This window comes from Choristoneura fumiferana, chromosome Z (genome assembly GCF_025370935.1).
Source record: "Choristoneura fumiferana chromosome Z, NRCan_CFum_1, whole genome shotgun sequence".
Taxonomy (NCBI): domain Eukaryota; kingdom Metazoa; phylum Arthropoda; class Insecta; order Lepidoptera; family Tortricidae; genus Choristoneura; species Choristoneura fumiferana.
In genome coordinates this window covers 18,137,793-18,165,748 of record NC_133472.1, presented here as the reverse complement: position 1 = coordinate 18,165,748, position 27,956 = coordinate 18,137,793, and the positions used below count along the sequence as shown (strand labels likewise).

Here is a 27,956-nt window from a genome sequence, read left to right as displayed (position 1 = left end):
TAATGTCTTCGAAAGATTACTTATTTGTTACAATATATTATAAGAACTGTAGAAAAAAAATTTATTATTTCTATTTCTGTGATCCAACATTGAAGTGCTTAAAAAAACCGGTTTGAGGAGATAGCCATAAACATTAGCCATAGACTACAGACAGAGAAGTAGCGTCGAGGCAGCGGTAGCTGGCTCTGTCAAACTTCCTATCCTACATATTCTTTCTCACGCGATCAAGCAAAGATGGGTGAGTGGTTTCGTGAATTACTTCTAAAAATCCAGAATTATCTTGTGTTTTTAGTTACTGTTCTGTTAAATCAAGTGCAAAATATGGTTGTCTTATTTAGTACTAATTAAAAACGCCAGTATTTTTGTCAATAAGTCTTAAATCGTAGTTATTGTTAAAGTACACTGTGTTGGTCGAAATGGCTGCACAACATTGATTGATTTTATATATTTTCGTCAGGTATCAGTCGTGATCATTGGCATAAACGAAGGGCTACTGGCGGTAAACGCGCGCCTATTCGCAAGAAGAGGAAATATGAGTTGGGTCGCCCGGCAGCCAACACCAAGGTAAGATATTTTCATTCAAATAACCTTACTATTGCGACTCCACGTTGTTAATTGAACATTTGTTATGGCATTATTATTATTATACTGCGATAGTACAAGCAACTCTTCTAAATGAGTTCATAATCATGTGGCAATTTATTTAGTGTACCTCTCGAACAGCAATATAAACTTGTTATTCTGTGTGTTTAACATTTGATTGGTATTATCTGATCACCCTTTAATGAATTTATCTACAGCTTGGCTCCCAGCGCATCCACTTGGTGCGCTCGCGTGGTGGTAACGTGAAGTACCGTGCTCTTCGCTTGGACACGGGGAACTTCTCATGGGGCTCAGAGTGTAAGTACTACTAAGTCAGAGAAGTCCTAAGTTTTTGCTGTGCCTAAGTAGAACCAAGTAGATAATTTTGTATTCATAAGTTAACTTTTATGATTGATGCATTATTCATTATCATTATCCTAATCATGAATCATAAATTTTGAAATTGAACCTAACAGTGGTAAAAAATCTGTGTTATTACAAAATGGAATTGCCAAATTAACTCTTTAAGTACAGTTAAAACCGTTTTAGCAATACCAGTAACTTATAATGTCACATCACATGTAACAACCAAGAAAAAAGTCCCAACAATCTTGTATACCAAAATAAACTGGTAATAACGTGCAACCGTGTTTAACAACCAAATTTTGAAGTTGTTATAATTGGTTTTGACTGTACTTTTTTTCTATTGCTCATTTTGCTAATTCAACAATTGTCAGAAATCTTAAATGCGAATATTTTCAGTTTTGGTTTAAAAAAATAACCTCCAGTACTAATAATACCTGACTGCCGACATATTATTTGATATGATAGTACTTCATCATGAATGTGATAGTATATTGAAGAAACCTTTATAGAAATGTAATTTTGATCCAGATTAACCATGTATGGCCCTAATTTTGATAAGATATTTACGTCATGCAACCCCACCGTCTGCTTTGTGATTTTATAATTTAATGTACCCATTATGTAGCGAAATAGCACCTACTTAAAAAAAAGTACCTCTCCAGCAACCCCAAAATTAAATTTAAGTAATTCCACATGGACACTTACTTTTTCAGTAAAGACGACGACAAAAAAATGGTACTGCAGTATGTTAAATAAGTTGGTTATTTGATAGGGACTTTAAAAATTGATATAAAACTTATTTTGCTGATGGTACATAGTTTCCTATTAATCGGGCACGTTGGTTTTTAGTAAGTACCAGCAGTCAGCTGCAATGGAATTGCTCGCTTCCTGCAACAATACGGTATTTGACTATTTTGTATATGTTTTATAAATTAAAACTACACAATGCCTGTTATCGAATAGAGAAACAATTTTTAAGCTACCTTTACAAATAACAAAGTGACGTCACACGCCAGTACCGCCATACTTGCTGCATAGAGAAAAGCGTTTGAGAAAGAGACAGGTATATAGATTTTTCAAAAAATCACCATAAATCCAATTTTCAACTGATTTAAATTTTCTCTTTGCTAAACACTATCTGTATATCTATATTTTCATAATAATATTAAGATATGGCAAAATCAGGAGTTGTCAAATACCGTATTATGTAATTTAACTAGCCATAACCAACTTATTTAACAGTAATAACTGTTGTAGAATTTTTTTTGGCCTTTTCTTTTTTGAAAAAGTAATTGTCCATGGTGCTCTGCAGTCTTGTCTTTTTTAACCCCCGACGAAAAAGAGGGGTGTTATATAAGTTTGACCGCTATGTGTGTCTGTGTCTGTATGTCTGTGTGTCTGTCTGTGGCACCGTAGCTCTTAAACGGGTGGACCGATTTGAATGCGGTTTTTTTTATTTGAAAGCTGGTTTTCTAGCGATGGATCTTGGATATGATTTATTATGGTTAGTGAAGTCGAATCACAAAAGATGGCACAAATAACTTAAGCAAAAGTAATGCCACTCACTATTGTCACTGTAAGTTGTTATTTACAGGGGCCTATTAATGTTTTGTATAAGTACATACATACATACTATATAATCCCCGTTATCTAACATTCAGTTTGGGGGGGCAAGCAAAAATAGTAATGTTGCTTCACATAATTAGTTGATTCATATTTACTTATTTGTCAAAATAAAATACTTCTTTTGTGAAGAAATAAATAGTTAGTATTTGATCTTTAAAATCGTAAAACCATTTTTATTTTTTCTAATTTTTTTTTAATCTATAGGTTTGCATGACAATAATTATTTCTTTTGTCAATCATTCCTAGTATTTTTAAAATGGATTTGTATGAAGTTTGACTTCCAATAATTTCAGATAAATATTGTTAATTTATTATGATACACAATGTTTTTTTCTTTCATTTGATAATAATTTAAAAAATCACCATAGCAGAGCTGTGTTAAGTATGAATCAGATCAAATTCATTTTTTATTGATTCAGATTATCAAAACTGCCCCATCACTTGCCCCCAAACTGAGTGTTAGATAACGGTGTTTCATAGTATCTAATACGATTATCACTTAAATGACAAGGTTAGACAGCCAGATGGCTAAGTGGTTAGAGAACCTGACTACGAAGCTCGAGGTCCCGGGTTTGATTCCCGGCCGGAATATGAATAATATGAATGTTTTGTTCTCGGGTTGTGGATGTTTAAAATGTATTAAATATGTATTTATCTACATAAGTATGTTTATCCGTTGCCTAGTATCCATAGTACAAGCACAGTATAATTGATATTGATATATGTTAGTATGATAGTGAGTTATTATATAAAAGTAAATAAAATCTTGTTGTACAGTAAAAATCTTATAGTCTCAGATATGGGCAATAAACGAAAATCATTTGGGATGAAAAAAACAGTACTGATAAAGTAAGTACCAAATTTAAAGTCAATGCCATTAACCACTGAAGAGTTCCATCCTGTGGAGACGATCCTGGCCGGACTACCAGGATGTGACTATCAGATTACTGTATTGTTACCAGATTTACATAAGTTTATTAAATTTTAAGTCCATTGGACTACTGAAAGTAGGTCAAATTTCACTTGCAAGATTTGAGCCTAATAAATAAACAGGGCAAGTTAAATAAAAGCTTGTAATTATACAATTAATATTTATCACTGCAATTAAAAGGCACAAAAACAATATCTGATCTTTATCTGCGGTTTTTGAACACACTGAGAGCTACCTATTTATTACAATGTGTGTGTAGATAAATAAAATTATGTTGTAAAAAAATAGTAAGTATTCCAAAAGTTGATACCCGCATATTATTATGATACCTATATAGAAAACTAGCTTTTACCCGCGGCTTCGCACGCGTAAACTATTCGGTCTGGTAGTTGAAATTGAAATTTTCGGGATTTTACAAAATTCCCTTGGAAATTTCCAAAATTTATATCGTGGTCTTCATTGAGGTTGTGCTGTGAATAACTGTACAAAATTCAAGATTCTAAACCCAGTCAAAATTTTTCCCTATCCAAATTTCATTTATTCAGCTAATAGGCCTTAATGGGCACTTTTACACGTCTTTTTTTAAACTACCAGCGCTTTCGGAAAGACCATCATTGCCAAGAAGAATGCGCCGCAAGAAACTTGGCAGAAAGTCATTTGTTCAAAATAAAATATTTACAAATAAAATACTTAAAAACGACAGTATACAATTAAATTAAAAAAATACAAAATAATAATAATAATAATACAGGGATGTATGTGGTCCCTTAGTTCCAAAACTATCCCGTGGGAATATCGGGATAAAAAGTAGCGATGTGTTATTCCAGTCCAGACGTCCGGCTACCTACATACCAAATTTCATGACTCACAATGCTATTGAATTACGCTTATTTGACAACTCCTGAATTTGCCATGTCTTATATATTATTAGTAGCTGGGCGACCGAGCTTTGCTCGAGCTACAACTCGATAACAAGCTTTTCCCGAAAGATAAGACCAAGCTAGATCGATTTTTCACCCCCAAACACCCCTACATACCAAATTTCATCGAAACCGTTGGAGCTGTTTCCGAGATCCCTGCTAGCCGAAATAATATACATATTTCGGGGATCTCGGAATTAATTGCTCGTTTAAAGGTATTAGATGAAAGTATGAGCAAATTTGATGATAGATTCAGTTATTTACTAAGTACTACGTGCCCTCACACAGTATACCGTCATATGTGTGAGAAACATTGAAACTAAGGGGCTGCTTCACCATCCATTGATTAGTGTTAACTGGTGGTTAGGTGTGATGCCGTCTCTATTTGTTTTATTCGAATAGACGGAGAAGGCATCACATTTAACCGTCGGTTAACGCTAATCAATGGATGGTGAAACTGCCCCTTAACGTTTTGCGCGCACTGAAAAATTAAATTTTTATTGCCAGCTTTTTTTACTATTTTTACCCGTTGTTACCATCTAGGGCCAAAGTACTCGTCAAGACAAATCAAACGAGTCCAAAGTCGATCGATGTGGTTATATAGATTTATTACAGAGTTCCTACGGTCACTTTCCAGCTCCATCATCAGATCAGCTTCATAAATCAAAATCATAATAGTACTTCATTGTCATCTTCATTGTCAGTACTTCATTGTCGACGACCGGATGGCTAAGTGGTTAGAGAACCTGACTACGAAGCTTGAGGTCCTGGGTTCGAATCCCGGCCGGGGCAGATATTTGTGTGAATAACACAAATGATTGTTCTCGGGTCTTGGATGTTTAATATGTTTTTGAGTATGTATTTATCTATATAAGTATGTTTATCCGTTGCCTAGTATCCATAGTACAAGCTTTGCTTAGTTTAGGACTAGGTCAATTAGTGTTAAGTGTCCCATGATATTTATTATTTATTTTATTTATTATCTGATTTACACACTTATGTAAAATTTTAACTCAATCTGAAAACGCATATTTAGTCAAGTTTAGCTTCCAAAATTGTATCCATACCTACTAATTAACTAACATACTAACAGGGGAAGATAAGTTTAGTACATTGTGTCTTAAGGGCGGTAAATAAGGAATTACGAACGAGAGTCTATTAGAAGCCCGAAGTCGAAGACTGAGGGCTTTAATGAGTCGATGTTCGTAATTCTAGTACCGCCCGTGCGACATACAATGTTTTTCATCACATTTGCGAGTAAAATTTTATATTTGTAAAAGAAAAACTTTCATTGTTCCAAATATTGGCGATACCTTAGGCTGTGCTCTTGGTAGCGCCGCCCTCTACCTCCCCCTCCCGCAGCATGCGCCGCAACGTGCGTGTGCATGTGGTCCATGTAGTAGTCCTGCTGCAGGAGCGCGCGCAGCAGTATCAATACGCACATTGACTCATTTACCGACCTTGGGCTTCATGACAAGAACAGTACGCGCAATGAATCATTTACCGACCACGGGTTTCATGACAAGCACATTAAGGTCGAGGGTTTTATTTGGAGGGTTGCAACCAAGGTAGCCTGCATGTTATGACACTGTTTACGAGCAAGAGTGATGAAAAAAAATTTGTAGTAAAATAAATTATATTGTTAAGAAATAAAAATATCACAACAATTTTTTTTTCTTAATTTTACTACTGCGGAAACTGTACAGCGATCAAGATTTGTTTAATGTTTCGGCAATCATCGTACGCACACAGCAAACCGTGGTAGTGTGCGGGTGAAACACGGGCCGCGGGAAGGAGATCGCGCCACTGACGAGTTGAGACGAAATGTTTGTACGCTCTTTAAGCGTGTCACACACTAAGCAGATACGATATGATATCTGTTCCTGAACGCATATCTGTCAATATCGCTCCCTATACAATTCAATGAGCTAACACACACAGCGCAGATAACTTATATTTTATCGTGAAGTATTTGTGGGCACCGACATATATCGAAAGATGGCAAAGATATTATCTGCGTATATTAATTGATCTGTGTATAATATCTGCCGATATAAATATGGTATAGTATTTTATCTGCAGATAGATACAGGTTGATGTGATAGCCCCGCTGCACACGAGTAAATCTAGAAGAGATAGACACGAAAACATCCTGTAGAAACAATCCGCACCAAAAAACAAGTCTACTCAGTTTGAAGGATTTAGACTGAATGTATCGTTTCGAATATTATCGTATCTGCGTAGTGTGTGATAGTTTCAGATCATTAAGTTATTATACGCAGATAAAATATTATCGTATCTGCGTAGTGTGTGACACACTTAAGATATACAGGCTTAATTTACTTAATTATGTGGACTTTTTTAGTCCTCCCATCTGCGGCTCCTGTATCATTACCTATAAAATTAATGTAGTTTTGGATAAATGTCATTTTTAGACAATATCATTTGCACTACTTGTAGCTCCTTAGACGAACACTATGATACCAATAAATCAAATTCGCCAATTTTTTTTGAAAAATGTTGTTTTTGTGAACATCCTTTCAAATATTAAATTTAAATTTGTATAAACATTTATTTAAAATTCATAAATGCTTATTTTTTTGGCCAATGTCTGTATATACTACTGCTGCGAGTTGGTTTCCAAGCAAATAGGAGAAATGAAAAAAAAACTAGCATTTTAGCGTCGGACTCGCACATCAAGGGTTTGTGCTGCAACGCTGCAAGGTTTGCTGCACAGTAAGCAAGCAGGTCGGCAATGTCGGCATTGTTGCTGCGGTTATACTTTCCAAACCGCAAAGCCAACCCGTAATCAATTACTGCACTTGTTCAGCTTCTGGCTTAGGTGTACGTGGTTAAACATGTTGATTATACCGCGCATTTTAACAACCAAATGATGAATAAATTATTGTTTTATTTTTTGTTAGAGAGACTTATGCTTGACTGGTTTTTATTATTTACTGATATGCATCATATTTACCCATATCTCTTGTCATTCAGTGTGCTTGCGAATGTTTTATAATTTCGTTTGTTGATTGCGAATGATGTCGTGTTCATTAATCTGTTCTTAACTACGGAATTAATAAGGGAAATAGAAATCTTGTGTATTTATTTCCAGAAGCCATTTATAAATCGATATGAAAAAAAAAAATAGTTTAGGAATGCTTTCAATTAGGAGGTCCCATAAGCACCAAATCAGGATCTGATGGATGGATCCTAAGGAAATCGAGTGAACTCTTCTAATATTGTAAGGACACCCATGGTAATCCTACTCCTACTAATATTATAAATGTGAAAGTTTGTGAGTGGTGAGTATGTTTGTTACTTCTTCACGCTGAAACGGCTGGACGGATTTGGATGAAATTTGGCGAAAAGTTAGTTTATAACCTGGATTAGAACATAGGATACTTTCTATCCCGACATTCCCACGGGATAGGAAAAATCTCGAAATAACAACCGCTGGGCTTAGTCATGAAATTTGTTATGTAGGTAGTTGGACGTCTGGAATAACAAACATATAGGCGACTTTTTGACCTGATATTCCCACGGGATACCTTGGGATGAAATTCGAGTGGGGAAAAATGCGAATGGAAATATTGCTACGCGGAATTAACGAGTTTGGGGAAACGATCTAATCTCTCCAAAGAGTCATTGTATTGTATTGTATTGTCTGTAGAATCGTAGAGCTTTTTCCTGTTATGTGTAATACTAGTTCTGTAGTTCTGGTTTATTTCATTACTGAATCTATATTGCCTATGTTGAGTTTAGGTAATTCACTGTATTTTTTGTTGGCAGGTTCCACCCGCAAGACTCGCATCATAGATGTGGTGTACAACGCTTCCAATAATGAGTTGGTGCGTACCAAGACACTGGTGAAGAACGCTATTGTTGTGGTGGATGCTACGCCTTTCCGTCAGTGGTTCGAGTCACATTACTTGCTACCGCTGGGCCGAAAGAAGGGTGCCAAACTAGTGAGTATTTTGTTTTTCGATCGTATATTATAGTCTGGATTGTCCCTTCTTATCAAGACGGCCTGAATGTTAATGTTGTTGCTTACAGGGTGCTCTGCTTTTAGTTAGATTATTTTGATGTTGTCTCCCTATTGGGATTTGGAAAACAATTTGCCTTGTTCGTTGTATTCACACAGAGAGCGGGCGCGGGCCCGCAGCGGCTATCAATGTTACCAGTTTAGTGACTTAGTCCCTAGAAGTGACGACTTTTGCTTAAATCTTAGCGACCGCAAAAAAGTTTTGACGAATAAAATGGTTTATCTGGCGACTTTTGGAGTACAAATCAAAACAGTTCTAGAACCAATAATAGATACGACATTTTTGTCAACTCTACACAGAATTATACAGTGCCGCGAGATATATGTGGAAAACGACAAACGCGCTTGCGCACGAAGGTCAAACTTTATTTACTTACTTAATTAAATCCAATTTATGTAATGATGGGCGATGGATGAAATTTTTAAAAGTGGCTGATTTTTTTTTATCGACAGGAATAAGTCAATGGAAAAAAATATCCGATTTTTCTGTAGTACCAATTAATTAAAAAAATAAAATACTTAGATTTTATTCTCGCCAAAATGAACTACTTACTGCGCATGAATACGGTTTTTAGGGTTCTGTAGCCAAAATGGCAAAAACGGAAACCCTTATAGTTTCGCCATGTCTGTCAGTCTGTCTGTCCGTCCGCGGCTTTGCTCAGGGACTATCAATGCTAGAAAGCTGTATTGTTGTACGGATATATATGAAAACTATCCCGACAAAATGGTACAATGAAAATTAAAAAAAAAAAAAACGTTTTTGGGTACGTCTCATAGACGTAAAGTAGGGATTTTTTCTCATCCAACCCTATAGTGTGGGGTCTTTTAAATTAAAACCATTAGAGGGTTACTAAGACGATTTTTCGATTCAGTGATTTGTTTGCGAAATATTCAACTTTAAAGTACAAATTTTCATTAAAATTGAGTTTTAGGGGTTTTAAACTTAAGCTTTAGGGGTAAATATTTTTGAGAGTTGGTAACTCTGCGCTCGGCCCGCGCGCTGATTGTGACGACGGGCGACGGGCGCGGGCCCGCGCACGACCCGACCCGCGCCCTCGTTCTGTGTGAAGGCGTCCGTATACCGCCATGCAAATACGCCCGTCGCGGACCCGCGCACGACCCGCGCCCGCTCTCTGTGCGTGTTGCCCTTTAGGCGGTTTCTATACAATACAGTGATTTGCAGTCTCAGATTTAAAAAAAATGCAGATTTATGAAAACAATCCCTACTAATAATATTATAAATGCGAAAGTAACTCTGTCTGTCTGTCTGTTACGCTGTCAAGTCGAAATCGCTGAACCAATTTTGATGAAATTTGGTACAGAGATAGCTTAAGCGCCAAGGATCAACATAGGGTACTTTTTATTCCGATAGAGGGCGCCACCGCGCGATAACCTAGGTCCGCGCCGAAGAAGTCGCGGGCATAAGCTAGTTTCAAATAAATATAAAAAGTAATTTGTTAGCTAGTGACTCCGTTTTGCGCTATTGTAATAATTTTTTATTGTATGGCATGTAAACTTTATAATAACCTTCAGTTTGGTGTGGCTAGTTTTTGTAATGTGACAGGATACCAATAGCGGTTGTAACGCTTGGACTATCCAGGTGATAGATATTCAGTTTCTTTATTTGCTTTCAAAAGATACAAGTATCATGCAAAATTGGTTGCACAGATACCAAGATACCGCTTTAGTTAAATTTTTACTATTATAGTTCTCTAAATTAGGCGGTAGGGTGGGAAGTGCGGGAGACGTTCCGTCATGCTGTAATTGGCTATTTCAAGGTTGCGACTGCAATGAACTTGTGCCGTGCTAGAAAATAGTGTTGTGACATAATTAGATGACTATCGACAAAATTATCGATACGAACACTAAGTACTAAAGTACAATTCAATAGAATCTGTCAATTTTCTACATATTTAAGACACCCTATCGTGGGCACACTTGATTATATATGTCCCTGTTGGTGCAATTATCATCTAAAAGGAATCAAAAAAGAATAATAGTCACATCACAAAGCCTTAGGCAGCCCGGTGTTTATATTAGTAGGCTGGAAGTGTCTACAGGATTGTCAGATTCTATTGAATTGGAGTTTACTTACTCTTGATCTATTTTAAGAATAGAATAATACTGTTATTATTTTATTTTTAACATCTAATTTTTAAGCTTTTTGTTGGATTTTTCGTGTAGCTAAGGTAACATTCACGGATAACACTAGTAGATAATCTGTGATAGGATTTGAATTTAGAACACAATAGCGTCCTGTAATCTATGAAACGATGAAGATAGCCTATACTTTTGGCTGTTATGTACTTACGGGTTTGGTATTTTTTATATTTATATTTATTTTTAAAGTGAATATACAACTAAATATTCTGTTCATATTTTAAGCGTTTACATGTTGCCGTTATTAATATCGAGCAAGAAACGGCAAAAAGAAAAACACGTTTGTTGTATGAGTATTTCTCAAAAAGTTGTCTCGGCATGAAATTGACAAGAAATTAATTTTGTCAAGAAATTATTAACCCTAAGGACGAGATCATAAAACATAAACTACATAAAAAATCCAAAATTTCTTGAAATTAGGAATACTTCACGAAATCTTGTGAGGAGAAAATCGAAATTTTGTAACTACATCAAAACTTTTTATTGGATCCAACAACAAAGATTATCTGACTTTTTATCACTTTTACCACAAGGTTTTGTATATATATAAACAATATTACTTATTTTTGTGGTGAAATAGCGTCAGGAAATATTGTTTTTTTTTTAATAAGTGGACAACTGAAAATTTTAAAATTGACAACTTTATGAGAAATCGTCGTATGTAAGCCCCCTTTAGTATTTGTTGTTATAGCGGCAACAGAAATACATAAACGGTGAAAATTTCAACTGAAGTCATGTTTCATGAGATCACAAAGAAGATAATATAACAGAGACACCACGTAGTACTGGCTATTCAACTGGCTATTTTTTTGCCTTCGATATTCCATTAGATGGCACCAGTGAGAACACAAATAACACGATACTTTTTGCCATCTAGTGAGACACTAAGGATTCGATACAGTGACAACAATCAACAAGCTCACCAACTGAGCCTAGACGAGTAGATATACGCATGATGTCTCTTTATTATTTACGTCGTTAGAAGAGAATAGCATGTCTCTCTCAAATAGTTTCGACGAATGTGTGCAAGCGCGGGGCGAGCCCAGCAAGCGCATTCCGGTTATTCGCCATCTAGCGTCACAATTGCAAAACACTACGAAAGCCTCGTAGCTGAAATCTAACCACAGCCGACAGCCACATGTAGCCTATACTTTCGTGTTCTCAATTTAAAGGGTGTAACGAAATAAAACTGACAAATTCAATTTCAAAAATCCAATCTAATAGTTAAGAAACTATATATTATAGTTTTAGTAAAATAAATAGCAACATTAAAAAGGATTATATTTAGTTTCTATTTTGATTACTGTACTTTTTGTACTCGCGATGCAGCTTCTTCCTAACGTCTTCCATATCAGCTTTTACCGAGCTTCTTTTGACCTTCTCGGCTGCAGCATTCCACTTCTTACGGAAGTCGTCGATGTTTTTGGCAACTTGACCTGTCTTTTTTAAGATGCCTTTGACTTGACCCCAGTAGTGCTCGATTGGACGGCACTGCGGGACGTTTGGTGGGTTTAGTTCCTTTGGTACAAAATCAATGTTGTGATCCTTAAGGAATTTTATGGTGTCCTTTGCGTAGTGAGCTGAGGCGAGATCAGGCCAGAACAGTGCAAAAACGTTGTACTTTCTAAACAAATGGCAGCAGTCCCTTTTTCAGGCATTCTTTAAAATACATTTCTCTGTTTACCGTACCTTTTGGGACAAAAATTGAGCTTTTGTCGCCACATACACAGATTGCCTGCCATACCAGAAACTTTTCGTCAAATTATCCAACTCTAACAGCGGTTTCCGAGTCAGAAAGAGTTTTTTCTTTACTTGCCGTCTATAATTGTGGATCGGGTAGCGTGAAAAAGTCAGCTTTGTTATACGTTTCATCGTCTATTATCGAATGCGTTTTTTGTGCGTAGAAAATCGTATAGCTTTCGAGTCCCGAGTTTTTATTACTGAACGCTGTTTTTCCGTAACCTTAGTAGACTAGTCGGTAAAAAAATAATTTTGGATTAATTCTTACAGTCTCGATTTCTTTTTGTAAACAATATTTTGATGGTTTTAGACACCCTTATAAAAATGTTGGCTTACCCCTCCAGAAGAATTATGAAATAGGGGAGAAAATAAACTTCACGGGTTTGCTCGAACACAAAAAACCCTACAGTAGGGATTAGTGTACACTTTCAATTATTAAGAGATCACTATCCTCTAAATAAACTTTCTCCAGTTTTTTATAAGAGTTTCCAGTCATAAAATAAATTTTAGCGTATTTATAAAAAAAAGTACTTACAATATCATACAAATAGTGAAAACTTGGGAATACATAAACAAGTAGTTTAGAATGTATCTGTAAGTTTTCACCAAGGTGACTTACGCAGAACTAATTAATAACAAATATGTTCGTTTCTTTTATTGTTTTTGTACCGAGAATAAAATTGTACATCGAATATCTTATTTTACCTATAAATTTCTACATGTGAAACGACAAAGCTTAAATTATCTCTAAATTTTGCTGAAAGGAATAAAATGATTCGCTAATTAAATTATTACATAAAAATTAAAAGCGCGTGACCTTGAATGCGCAACTCGCGTGAAGATAGAAATATATCGGCAAGTGCGCGCGGGCCGGCGGCGGCCTTTCATCTATTTACTTTCTTCGCTCAGTTGTTTACAATTACGCGAACGATACGGAACGGAAGTAAAAACTAGTGTCCGACCGAAACACAATTTTTAGCCGAAACTGAAACCGAATATTCGGTTTTTTTCTGATTTCGGCCGAAACCGAAACCGACATTTTTGAAGCCGAATCAAAATATTCAAAATTACTGTACCAATCGTAAGGAAAAGGTTATTGCAAGAATTTCTTATATCAGAACAGTTACTTTTTTTGTTAAACAAAATAAAAAACGTTTATTTTTAATGAAAATAGATATAATTAGAGGTAAATTATGAAATTTTAAACCAAATAAAATCAAATCTTAACTTTTAAACAAAGTTACCTAATTAATATAATACCTGGACAAAGTCAATTGCAAGATAAATCACAGCTTAAACATAAATAATTTTTTTACATAAATTGTAATCAGAGATCTAAAATAATTACAGTTATAATACTTAAAAACTACAGTATACAATTAAAGAAAGAATAACAAAATAATAATAACAATAGTACAGGGATGTATGGGGTCCCTTAGTTACAAAACTATCCCGTGGGAATATCGGGATAAAAAGTAACGTATATGTTATTCCAGACGTCCGGCTACCTACGTACCAAATTTCATGCCTCTAAGCCCAGCTGTTGTTATTTTGAGATTTTATCCCTAGGTATCCCGTGGGAATATCGGGTCAAAAAGTCACTTATGTGTCATTCTAGACGTCCAGCTACCTACATACTAAATTTCATGACTAAGCCAAGCGGTTATTATTTCGAGATTTTATTCCTATCCCGTGGGAATATCGGGATATAAAGTAGCCTATGTGTTATTCCAGAGGTCAAGCTACCTACATACTAAATTTCAGGGCTCCAAGCCCAGCGGTTGTTATTTCAAGATTTTATCCCTAGGTATCCCGTGGGAATATCGGGTCAAAAAGTTGCCTAAGTGCTATTCCAGTCGTCCAACTACCTACATACCAAATTTCATGACTAACCCAGCGGTTGTTTTTTCGAGATTTTATCCCTATTTCGTGGGAATATCGGGATAAAAAGTATTATATGTTTTAATCCAGATTATAAACTAACTTTTCGCCAAATTTCATCCAAATCCGTTCAGCCGTTTCAGCGTGATGAAGTAACAAACATACTTACTCACTCACAAACTTTCACATTTATAATACTAGTAGGACTAGTAGGATAAACTGGATAACCTACTTACCTTTAACTTACCTATCTAAACTTATTAAACGTACCAACTTATTTTGCTATCTACGCGCTGCCGCTTAGCGCTGATAGCGCTTCATTGCGCTCGCTGCCCGCGCTACCGCCACGCTGTTGCCCCCCGCCCACCGCGCCATGTATCACTATTGTTTTTATTTTATTACAGGATTTCCTCTTAATATCCATCGGAGATTTTTTTATACTCGATTCGATAATTGCCAGTTTATGATAAAATTAATCTTGACTGTAGAATTAATGCGTCGGCGTGAAAAATAATCAAACGTTAATTTAAAAAAAAGTGCTGAAGTCAGCCAGGTGAAAATTTATGGTCTTGTGTATTACAATTTTACAATACTAAAATACAAACATCACAATTATATTTTCTTAATAAAAAAAAACCTTTTCTTTTTTAGGTGTGATTTCTTAAAACCATTTTTTATGAATAATAAGTAGTCATGGGATAAAAAGTCTGCTGTGTAGAAATTATTTTTCTAAAGATATAACTTTATGAGTCGTATAATGGCATTTAAAAAAAAGTCTAATTATTTTTGAGGGAAAACAAGGAATTCTTACTTAAAATAATATATTCTAAAAATTTCAAAACTTTTTTCGCTGTAGGTTTTATTGTGAAAATTCCATTCAACTGAAAATTCCCAGCCTCGACTATAGCTTTCTTGACTTTCTTACGCGTCTGCATACCCGCTCTCCTCTTAGCTCTTTGCACCATAGTCGCGTTTGTGCCGTATTTTTTCGCGATATCTCTAACGGACATGCTTCGATTTCGCCTAATACAGTTTATTATCTTTTTGTCAAGCCTAGGGTCTCTTGCTCCTTGAGGTCTGCCACTTCGGGGCTGCTCTTCAAGAGACAACGAACTAAGATAGTTTTTCAGTATGAAATCAACGGAACTTCGGGGTAAATTCAAATCCTTTGCGATGAAACATGTAGGACGTTGCGGATTTTCACGCCGTTTGGAAACGACTTTCTCGCGGTGTTGTCATCTGTTCATTGTGGCAACTGAATAAATGCGAATATCTAAATTCTCTCTATAGGAATAGAAAATGTTAAAATGACACTTCATACTACAGCATGAAAATGGTAGCCATCTTGTTTGAAATACAACTCACAGCCGTTTGAATTTTACAGTTTTTTTTTTCGTTACATGCTTTGTTTCTTATTTTCAAATTAGGGAGTAGTATTAAGGTTGATGTGAAAGTTGTGTTTATAAAATAAGCTAGTCTTTATTTTAATCTCAATGTTTCTACTTAATTCGGCTTATTTACATTTTATAATTTACAAATGTTAATGGTAGTGCCACTAGTGCCATCTAGTGCTCTTTTTTAGTATTCAATATAGCTTGTAGGGGTTGGTAGGCCATGATGAGATACTGCCTGGTGACAGACAAAGAGAGAGACGGACAGTGGGGTCTTAGTAATAGGGTCCCGTGTTTACCATTTGAGTACGGAACCCTATAAACCAACGTTACTTTCCCGGGTGGTTTCTTCCTTTTCAGGTACGGTACCGTAGTAAAACCCGACAATTAAGTACGTATATAGTACGATAAAATCGATAAAATTTGCAATCATAAACACGACACATAGTTTTTAACGAATATCTTCACTGTAATGTAAAATAGCACTGTAACATTGCCAACTTATACATACTCGATCGATACGAGCTTAGCGTTCATCAGCACTAGCAAGCGTTGCGTTGTAGTGCCTACAAAATGTGGTTGTCGTGTGGTTGTAGTACGTGTGAAACAACCCGTACGGTGCCGCGTCGTTGAGATGTACGGCGTCGTGACGTGAACGTAAAACGGCGCGGAGGCAGCGGAGCGGAGGCAGTGGAGTAAAGTGGAGACAGCAGAGTGGAGTACCACGGAGCAGAGGCAGCGGAGGCTGGCGGAGCGGAGGCAGCGGAGCGGGAGCAGCGGAGCGGAGGCAACAGAGTGGAGCGGAGGCAACAGAGTGGAGCGGAGACAATAGAGCGGAAGCAGCGGAGTGAAGGTGTGGAGTGGAGCGGAGGCAGGGGAGTTAAGCGGAGGCAGTGGAGCAAAGCGGAGGCAACAGAGTGGAGCGGAGACAATGGAGCGTAGGCAGCGGAGCGGAGGCAGTGAAGTGGAGCGGAGGGTGCGGAGCGATTGATGATTATAGTGGTGCTGATTATGATGATTGGTGATGATGATGATGGTTGTGGTGATGATGATGATGATTGATAATGAATTATTTGAAAAACATTTTATGAACTAAATGTTTTGTTTTTCATCATCATCAATCATCATTATCACGACAATCATCATCAGCATCACGAGTCATCATAATCAGCACCACTATCATCCCCATCACCATCAATCAGCTCTGCGGAACTCCGCTCCGCTTAGCAGCGTCCCTTCCACTCGGCTGCCTCCGCTCCACTTCACTGCCTCAGCTCCGCTGCCTCCAATGCATTTTCCGCTCCATCCGTTGCCTCCACTCCGATGCCTCCGCTCCGTTATCACCGCTGCGCTCCATTCTGCTCAGCAGCGTCCGCTCCGCTCCTCTCCGCAGTCTCCGCTGCCTCCTCTCCGCAGTCTCCGCTGCCTCCTCTCCGCAGTCTCCGCTGCCTCCTCTCCGCAGCCTCCGCTGCCTCCATTCCGCTGCCTCTGCTCCGTGGTACTCTGCTGTCCGCTTTACTCCACTGCCTCCGCACCGCTGCCTCCGCTTTACTCCACTGCCTCCTCTCTATTCCACTACCTCCGCTCCGCTGCTTCCGCTCCATTGTCTCCTCTCCACTTCATTGCCTCCGCTCCGCCCTGTTGCCTCCGCTTTACTCCACTACCTCCACTCCACTGCCTCCGCTCCGTTGCCTCCGCTCCGCTACCTCCGCGCCGTTTTTTCACGTCACGACACCGAACCACGTCGTGCGCCGCGTTGTGCCGTCGCGACGTGGTTGCGATGTGTTCGTATCACACGCGCGGTCGATAATGGCGGCAAAATGTGGTACGTGTGAATTATACTATTCATTTTCAATACAAAATATGCGCCTGACCACGTGGTATGGTTGTGGTTCGTGTGAAACAAGCCTAAGTAAGGCATTGGAACCGGTTTATGTCTGTTCCAAAGTCCCGGTTATCCAGACTAGTTATTAGACTAGGTTAAATAGGAGTATTCACCAGTCATTAAGCCGACATACATCTACATAGATGAAACGAAACGGGCACCTATGGTTTTTGGTATATTATGTGCATGAAAACTTAGTTTCTAAGCTTCAATGCCTAAAAATCTGAAAAACTATAGGTGCCCTATTTTTTTGCAAGGTGGTTTATAGCTTTCGACGCATAACACCACAAACGCAAAAAACCACTTCAGCATAATACCAACTGCGCAAAATACCTACTACGCATAAAGCCAACATGAAATTAAGCAAAAAAACAATCACGCTAAATACCATATACGCGAAATACAAACGTCACATACACGAGAAATACCAACTTACCATAACGCTCACCTGATCGATGATGATTGAGTTAATTTTGGTGAAATGAAAAGATATGGTGCAAAGTGCAACATATTTACTTATGTATTTTCCAATATATTAAGACTTATTGAAGAAAAAATGAAACCGTAAAATTTATTAGCTCAAGGACTTGTTTCATTAAGTTAACTATGTCTTGAACATGTTCTTTGTTGAAATCATGGAAATGTGCTAGTTATCCACCAACTCCTTCCATGCATTATTTTCCAAGTGTTCTTGACACAAAGACTATTAAGGAATATAAAAGTTATATATTCACACATCACTTTTGGTCTTCTCATATTTGGTACCTGCACCAATGTATACACATATTATCAGGGTGGGTGGTTTGGAAATTAAGATTTGTGTTATGTAAACCATTTTTGATATACGTGTTACGTGTGTGATACGTGTGGTTATCTCTTAGTAGTAAAACAGTATAGGCTATTAATAATAATAATAAATAATATATATCGAGTAGAGTAAAAAATGTATATCACCAATGGTTGCAAGGTGATGATTTGCGTGTCGATTGAATGAAACATTATGATGATCACGCATTACTGATGATTGCAATCATTGCCATCTGTTTTTATACCCTTTTCTCTATTAATAATTAAGTTTTATTGATCCTACTAGCCTGTTGCCCGCGACCATGTCACTTGCTCGTTTGCCAACCAGTTGAATAAAAATAAAAAAATCTACATACGATTTTCTACTAAAAAGATTCTATACATTTTTCTCTGAAATCAATATTTCACGAGATATGGCGGGAAGAAGGACAATAAAAAATAAGCACATTTCTTTAGGTATGGCGATGGATGGATGGATGTTTGTTACCTTTTTTTTTTTGCAATGTGAAAATGCTTAATGCATACTTCAGTGGAAAGTTATGTGGGACTCTTTTTACTAAGCATACCCACTAAAAACAAATCGGGCGGTTCTTCACTCTGCCGTGGGAGCGCCATGGGATCGCGGATATTCAACCAAGACGTTCCCCGGAAGCCCCAGTCCTTTGCGCTGGGGGAACCGCGCCAGAGAGAAGGGTCATAAACGTATTAGCCCTCCTGCCCGCTGTGTACGACCGGTTAATGTGGGTTCTCACCCCCGGTAGCCCTACTGGAGGATCAGCCGGTTTGCAGCAATAAACTGCGCTTGCCGTCTCCCCCTTCGTATACGCCGTTCTTCGTATGCGCGTCTGCAGCTTCTTCGCGATCACGCTCCGCGGCCTCCTTTTGTAGCATAACAGTGTTCTCCTCCTTCTCCTCTAGCCTCCTTGCCTACTGCCTCCCATGATCTCTCGCTGTGAAGCACTGCTTCGACGATGCTACGCAGCGAGAGATTTGTTACCCTCACGACGCTTATGAGTGTTTGGCGTTCCACAGCCCATCGACTGCACACCTCCAAGGTGTGTTGGGCCGTATCGTCCAGATCGCCGCACTCATGGCAACCTGGGTTAGGTTCTCGCCCTATCTTTTGCAAATAATGACCGAAACTACCATGCCCAATCATTCTCTGCGTGAGCCCGTATGTCAAGTCTCCGTGGTTCCTCTCTAATCAATGGTCGAGCAACGGGAGGAGTGCCCTTATGGTGCGGGTTCCATAGGAGGAGTCCTCCAGCTTGCTCTTCCACCGATCTCGAATCCTATCTGTAGCCAGCCGACGCGTTCGCTCTGCCTCCTCGGAATCAAGACGCTCCCCCGTCGTTCTGGCTTTTGACTGTACTACGTACCTCTCCGCTAACACTTGGGCATCCATCTCCCATGGGGGAGTGCAGGCGAGAGCGCATGCTGCTGCTTGGTACACAGTTCGATAGGCCCTAACTATTCTATGGGCTGCCACACTGCGGCTGGCGGAGTAAGGCCCGATTCTTTTCCGAGAGCCGGTCAGCCCAGATCGGCGCCCCATAAAGTGCCATACTCCTCAATACGCCTGCGTATAGGCGTCTGCAAGGTGTGCGGGGCCCACCTATATTGGGAAGCAGCCGACCTAGAGCTGAGGCGGCACCCAATATTCTGGGAGCAAGTCGTGTAAAATGCTCCCTAAAGTCCCACTTGCGGTCCAGAACAAGGCCCAGATACTTGATGTGATGTGATCCTTAATCTGGACCGTCTCGCCCGCAACAATAATTGTCGTGCCGGCGGGCACTTGCCACCTCCGCCCTCCAAAGATAATAGCGTCCGTTTTGGAGAGGGACACCTTCAGCCCGAGAAGCCCGATGCGGCCGACCGTGCTCAGTCGCAATCGCAGCCCTCCTTCGAGTATTCTCGAGTTATTTTCCCCGCACAGCCAACATTGTGTCGTCTGCGTAACAAATAGTGGTCATGCGGGGAATCTGGGACCCTCTAATAGCTCTGTCATAGCCTATGTTCCACAGCAGGGGTCCAAGGACGGACCCCTGTGGAACACCACACGCCAACGGTCGTGTGCGTTGTCCGTCCCGAACTTACATAATACTACCCTATCGGTTGTAGTTTGTAGTGCTCCACAATTCGAATCAGATAAGGGATTCTATGGTATTTCAGCGCCTCCGTAATGACCGTATAAGAGAGGATGCCAAAAGCATTGGCAATGTCTGTCTAGTGACACTGCAACGACGCCCTCACCTCTACTCGACGCGTAAACACTTAACTCCCTTAGACAGCTCAGTGCATCCGTTGTGGAGCGCCCCTCACGAAACCCGAACTGCCGGTTACTTAGGTTTGGTCTGGTGTCACGGAGGTGCTGGGCGATGCGACAGACCAATATGCGCTCTAATGCCTTCCCAGTCTCATCCAGTAGCACAATGGGACGATGTCCTGATGGAGAATCTGCAGGTCGGCCGTCTTTTCGGAGGAGGCGTAGCTTGGTAGTATGGCGGTTCTTCAGGGTTCTAATTACGGAATGTCAAAAAAGAAAATGATGGTACCGGAGGCCCAATCGCGTGGGCGTTAATCGAACGTGTCGGATAAATGAGTGTCGAACGATTTGTTGCACAAAAATGCTTGTATTTCCCGATAGTCGATAAAAAAAGATTTAGGTGGTAGCGTAATGCCACACTTCTCCGATGTGACTTACAGCCCTCCATACCGACGCGGATACATTAATTAAAAAAAATAAACAATTGGAGTGTCGTGTACCTACTTTTAAATACTATTTATTATTATTAATTAGCCTGGAGATGTTCTGACATGCTATTTTCATATTTATTTTTGTTATCCAGAAATATTAAATGCAGAATTTTATTTCTATCCAGACTGAAGCTGAAGATGCCATCATTAATAAGAAGCGCAGCAAGAAGACGGCCAAGAAGTATATTTCTAGACAGCGCCTATCCAAGGTTGAGGCTGCTCTGGAGGAGCAATTCCATACTGGAAGACTACTAGGTAACTTCTTGCTTATTTTATCAATAATGACCTGGCTAATTCATCTATATATATAAAAGAAGAAACTGACTGACTGACTGATTTATAGATCAACGCACAGCCCAAACCGCTGGGTCTAGAAACTTGAAATTTGGAATATATGTTTATTAATAGGTGTAGACGCGCACTAAGAAAGGATTTATTGAAATTCCCACGGGATAGGGAATAAATGGCATTTATATTTTCACTTCGAAATGGCCCTATTTCCGTAAGTATAATTATTAGAAACTTCAAATTTGGCATGCAAGAAGGTAATACTAACAGCTATAAACACTTTTCAGGATTTTACGAAATTCCCACGGGATAGTGAATAAATGGGATTTGTATTTTCACTTTTAATTAATGACCCTATTTCCGTAACTATAATTATTAGAGACTTCAAATTTGGCGAACAATTAGGTAATACTGACAGCTAAAAACAATTTTCAGGATTTATCAAAATTCCTACGGGATAGGGAATAAAATGGGATTTATATTTTCGCTTCAAAGTGGCTCTAACTCGGTAATTATAAATATTAGAGACTTCAAATTTGGCATGAAGGTAGATAAAGATAATACTAATAGGTAAAAACTGTTTCAAAGATTTTCCAAATATCCCACGGGATAAAACGATAAAGAGCATTTTATATACCAACTGAATCAGAAAACGCATAAGCTAAACCAATAAAACTGGGGACTGGAGATTTGGCAAACTGATGTAAATCTGGTAAAAAATATTTAGCAGTGACATCCTGCTAATCCTGGCGAGGATCGTCTCCGTAGAAGGGAACTCCTCAAAAGTTAATGGCACACGCAAAAGATTTTACATGATTGTTAAATTTCAATACGATTATATGATATACACCGCCTGATGCTGCAGACAGGGTCGTCTGCTGATGACGGAACTCCTCAAGGGCTGATAGCATCGATACGAAATTTTACATGTACGTTCAACGAGCTGACACAATTGCTTTGCTCACCCGCGACCTTAATGATAGCTACTTTTGTGCCCATGCAATGTGTGTTCATGCAGTTCCTCCACCTCCACACTGTAAGAACACACACAAATCACACAAATCCATCTATCACCACCACCACTTTACACGTTTTCACCGCACCGTTTGCACCTCATCTTCAGAGCAACACAACCGTTCAACATGCTACGGTGTGAAATTTGGCATAGATGGACCGAAAGTAATACAGAGGTGCACTAGGGAGAGATTTTTAGATAATCCCATGGAATAGGAAAATTTTGTTTCTTTGTTTGTTGGGGGTAATCTGTGAAACTATTGAGCTGAATTATATTAATAGATACACTATCACTGATTGACATTAGACTACTTTATAAAAAATGCAAACTTTCTGCAGAATAAAAATAAGTTTAAATTTTGAGGCAGATTTTCAAAATTATTTCAATAACAGTAATTCATGTCCCGCGGGAACTTTACAATTTCTCGGGATATAATCCTATATAGTGTATGAAGTCGCGGGCAAAAGAAACGCGTAGTACTTTATCGTTTTCTAAAATTCCAACCCTGAATCAGCGAAGCAGGGTTTCAAAGCTGGTAAGAATCATAATTAATTATGTACCTCTAGGTAGGTTGATTTTTATATTACAAAATTAGTACAATCTCTCTAAAAGAAAATCTGTCCGTATTTGTATTTCCATGTAATCCTCCGAAAAATTAATCAAAACACAAAAAAGGATCGCAGAAAGTAAATGTATGTTACTCCAAATTTAACGCGAGCGAAGCCGCGGGCAAAAGCTAGTTTTAATATACAGGGCGTCCCACGGCTATGCTACTTGGAGGGAAAGTAAGTACCTTGAATATTGCAGATGGAACATTTTACTGAAAAAAGACATTCATAGATTTTTCATCACACTTGCTCTTAAACAGGGTCGTAACATGCAGGCTACCTTGCTTGCAACCCCCCAAATAAAACCCTCGACCTTAATGTGCTTGTCATGAAGCCCGTGGTCGGTAAATGAGTCATTGCGCGTACACATTTTCTTGTCATGAAGCCCAAGGTCGGTAAATGAGTCAGTGCCCGTACTGATGGTGCGGCGCGCGCTGCTGCAGGACCACATGCACACGCACGTCAGGCGCATGGTGCGGGAGGCGGAGGGTAGCGCTGCCAAGAGCGCAGCCCAAGGTATCGCCAATATTTGGAACAATTATATTTTTTTTTTAGAAATAAAAAAAATACTCGCAAATGTGATGAAAAACATTGTATGTCGCACGGGCGGTACTAGAATTACGAACATCGACTCATTAAAGCCCTCAGTCTTCCACTTCGGGCTTCTAATAGACTCTCGTTCGTAATTCCTTATTTACCGCCCATAAGACACAATGGACTATTTTAGTACATTAAACAAGGAATTACGATCGAGAGTATTAGAAGCCCGAAGTCGAAGACTGATGAGGGCTTTAATGAGTCTTATGTTCGTAATTCTAGCACCGCCCGTGCGACATACAATGTTTTTCATCACATTTGCGAGTAAAATTGTGTATTTGTAAAAGAAAAACTAATATTTTTTCAAAAATTGCCAGCTTAGCCCCCCTCCCCCCGCGTGTGCCTGACGTGCGCGCGCTCCTGCATGCCATGCAGTATCACACTCATTTACCGACCTTGGGCTTCATGACGACAAAATTAGTATAGGTGTAATATATTTATTATTCTCGAATGAAATGTGTCGCGTCGCGTTATTGGTGTGAGAGTGAGAATACATTATAAACTGGGTAACTCATTCGCTGCGGTAATTTTTTTTCGAACTTATACGAGGCCGGCCATACTTGCTCAGTTTAACCCCTTTCCAGGCATAGTGCTTAAAGCAACCACAAAAATAAAAAAAATACTCAACCTGACTTAAGTATATAATGATACAAAATCATTTGAATTCGTTAAACGACTCCAGAGCCTTCAACTCGGAATAAACTTTCATGTTGGTTCATGCATAATTTTATTATGATGGATGATTTACAGTAAAAGCACAACACACAACTAAGCAGTAATTCGGCTTCATACTAGCGCCCGAATCGCCGCACGCACACAGCCAAGCGTCATTTACACGGCCGCTAAGTAAACTTCGAGAGGCAAAACTACGCAGTGGCAGTGCCACACCGCGCGCCGCGCAGTCCGGTCCGCCGGAGTACTTATGCTCTTTCGATTACGTAACGTGGCTAACGCTTAGTACTATAAGGTACTATAATATTTTCTTTGATAATGGCGGCGTCACGACAACGTACATACTGCAGTGTTTACGGGTGCCTAAATTCAACACTGATAAAACCAACACTGTAATTTTTTCAACTTCCTGCTGATGCTGAAAGGTAAAATTAATACCTATTAGGTGCTAGTCTATTCCTACTCAATAAAATGTAAACCATTTTGATGTGTCTATTTATAGAAAATTACATTAAAAAAATATGCAAATTGCTATTTACAAATTAAATCTTGTATCAAAATATAAAGCCGAACGAATTTATGAATTTGAACTAATTCACAAGTTTAAAAACTTCGATTGTTTTTTCGTTTTCTTGTTTGTCTCTTCGGTATAAATGACATACATAGGTAATTCAAAATTTATGGGGAGTTGGGCTAAGCATGTGGGTAGCTTTTGTATGCTCATTTTTAACCCCCGACGAAAAATAGGGGTTTTTTTTTTAATATAACGAGGGAGCAAAACGAGCAGACGGGTCACCTGATGGAGAGCGATCGCCGTCGCCCATGGACACCCGCAACACGAGGTGAATCACAGGTGCGTTGCCGACCCTTTTAGGAATTGAATGGACAAATACTTATAGTAAAATATGTCGTTGAATAAAACAGTTTTAGTAATATACCTAAGTACGCAAACTATTATTCTTATAGGTGTAGTCGCCAACCCTAGCGCTCCGTGCAGCCGTAGGTATAAATTTCAAGAATACGGCCGAGTCTGTCTACTGTTTGTTACGTATATTGTGGTAAAAGTATTTGACTTCTTTATAAACAAAATTTGATCATCATCATTCAAAAATTTGATAATTTGATTACAATCAATAGGTTTAACAAAAAAGAATTATAATTACTACGTTTAATTAAAAAAAATCTCTCACCCTTTTTTTAGAATATATTACCTTGTTCTAATGGGAACACACCAATGTCGAAACTAGAGCTTTACAAACTCGTACGTGTGAACTCGGTAGATAGAACCCTATGGCAGCCAGCATTTGCTGCAATTGTAAAAAAATACTTAATAAGGCAGCAGAGGCTCGCGGCTGCCGCTCGAGCATTGTTCGACAGAGGCAACTCTGTTATTTTATGTTCAATTTGCCACGCGCGGCGGCACGGTATTCTTAGTGCGCGGCTACCGCCCGAGCCAGTGTTAGATGCTTTGCCGCGCAAAGTCGATACACAGCTAGAGCCTTTCGACGCATAGTACCAAATTCGCAATGTGCCATTTGGAGTTTCGCGGAATGTTATTTTTATACACGCAAAGCACCAAATTCTCACAATACCAAATACGCTTAGTGCCAATACGCATAGTGCCAAATTCGCAATGCGCCATTTGGCGATTCGGGGCATGTTATTTTTATACACGCAAAGCACCAAATTTTCACAATACCAAAAACGCTTAGTGCCGATACGCATAGTGCCACATATGTTGCGGTAGAGGTAGAGGATAGTTTGAAAAAGTATGTATAGATCTGACCTATGAGTGGGTATATTATTCATTCAACTCTGGGGTGGCGTAATTAGAATCCAACGTCGACACGAAAAATCAGACTTACCTGGACTCTTGTATTGACAGTATGCTGACCTTAACTGGACCTCAGTATTGACGGTATGGAGACTATCTGATGTGCTGAGAATAACTTCCACGCTTGCGGCATAGAAGTGGATGACAGCAAGACAAAATTAGAGCATATTAACGGCCTCCGTAGCCTAGTGGGTAGTGACCCTGCCTATGAAGCACGAGGTCCCGGGTTCGAATCCTGGTAAATGCAAATATTTGTGTGACGAACACGAATATTTTTTCTGAGTTATGGACTTTTCTGTGTATTTAAGTATGTATCTATCTATATAAGTAAGTATATCGTCGCCTATTACCCATAGTACAAGCTTTGCTTAATTTGGGACTAGGTTGATCTGTGTGAATTGTCCCCCAATATTTATTATTTATTATATTCTTACACTGCTTCTTGCAGTTGTATCATCACTTCTAGATACTTGTCAGCGACCCAATTGACAACCCACGAGCGGAGCAACCAAAGAAGACAAATGACACTGTACCTTTAGTGTAAGTATTTGGTTACAAAATAAGTCTCGTTCGCGTTAAAATCTCAATTTATATGGAAACACGAACAGCGCCTCTAGCGGAACGTTTGCAATGTTCATGTTTCCATACAAATTGAGATTTTAACGCGAACGCGATCGAGACTTATTTTGTGACCTAAAACTTATACTACGGGCACTGATAACGCGTACCTAAATGTGTTTGTGAAAATATGAGTTGCTAAACTATGAAAATTTTTACTGTTTACTTGGGGATACGAGGGCCTATAAATAGGAGGTGGTCAACTTAACCCGTGCCTTCGTTTTTTGGTAGGTAACTAGCGAAGTTGGTATTCCGCGTGTTACAGTTTTGGTAACTAGCAAAGTTGGTACTATGCGAATTACAGATTTGGTAACTAACGTAGTTGGTGTTTTGCGAGTTGGTCACTTCACAAACTTGGTACTTTACGAAATTGGGGTTTTGCGGAATTGGACATATGAGTATGTTTGCACATTGCGAATTTGGTACTATGCGTCGAAAGGAGTTAAAGGAGCTAACACATGAACTTTCAAGTATTCATTCATATTTCGCCACTACTTTGAAAAAAAACTCTTATCTGACAACAAAATTGAACCTTGACGTAATGTTCATAAGGTCCACTCAGAAAAATTATCTACTTTGAGATACGTGTTTTTTTTTAAGTAGTGACGATGTGGCCTTGGTGGAACTGGGAATAGTTGGTTAAACTGGAACACAACTAAGTGCGGCACTTAACGAATGTCCACCAAAGAGAATGGCAGTGAATGCGTTACAGGTTAACAAACAGGATTGAGATAATAAAAAAAAACAAAACAATTTAGATGATGAAATCGAGAAGTTTTGAAACTACTTCGAAGGCCGTCACCGTTTTGGTAGCAGTCTAGTAGTTAAATGATGCACTTGTCATAGTTACTCTGATTTTTAATTGTGTTCCCGGAACAACGTTGTTCTATCTTCAAGACAATTACGTGTGATATTTTTTTTACAGCATGTGTTGCAAGCCGTCCAGGCCAATGCGGGCGTGCCGACGGATATGTTTTGGAAGGGAAGGAGTTGGAGTTTTATCTCAGGAAGATCAAATCCAAGAGGGCAAAGTAACACGTGTAATGTAGAAATAAAAATTTAAAACCTTCATGTTGTTTCATTACGATGTTTTTCAGGAAATTTGAGACATCACAGAATAGTATCTATATGTATGTATTCATCAGAGATTTTAATTGTCAGTTTGTGTTAAAAAAAACATTTGTAACACAAGCTTTTTTTGCTAACTGATAGATATTGAATAGTTTTAGGTAA

General features: G+C 38.7%; 1 protein-coding gene across 1 annotated transcript; it reads left to right on the top strand.

Moving 5' to 3' along the window:
- The first annotated feature begins 132 nt into the window (after positions 1 to 132).
- Positions 133 to 27,792, top strand: RpS8 (ribosomal protein S8). Its single transcript, XM_074091625.1, has 6 exons — positions 133 to 238; positions 458 to 564; positions 801 to 900; positions 8,218 to 8,393; positions 21,217 to 21,346; positions 27,649 to 27,792. The coding sequence occupies exons 1-6, from the start codon at positions 235 to 237 to the stop codon at positions 27,756 to 27,758; spliced, it is 627 nt and encodes a 208-aa protein (XP_073947726.1). The 5' UTR covers positions 133 to 234; the 3' UTR covers positions 27,759 to 27,792.
- The last annotated feature ends 164 nt before the right edge of the window (positions 27,793 to 27,956 follow it).

Excerpts from the sequence above, each read along its gene's own strand:
- RpS8 (XM_074091625.1), top strand. Across the intron at positions 901-8,217 it reads CTTCTCATGGGGCTCAGAGT|GTTCCACCCGCAAGACTCGC; the intron begins GTAAGTACTACT and ends TTTTGTTGGCAG. Across the intron at positions 8,394-21,216 it reads GAAAGAAGGGTGCCAAACTA|ACTGAAGCTGAAGATGCCAT; the intron begins GTGAGTATTTTG and ends ATTTCTATCCAG.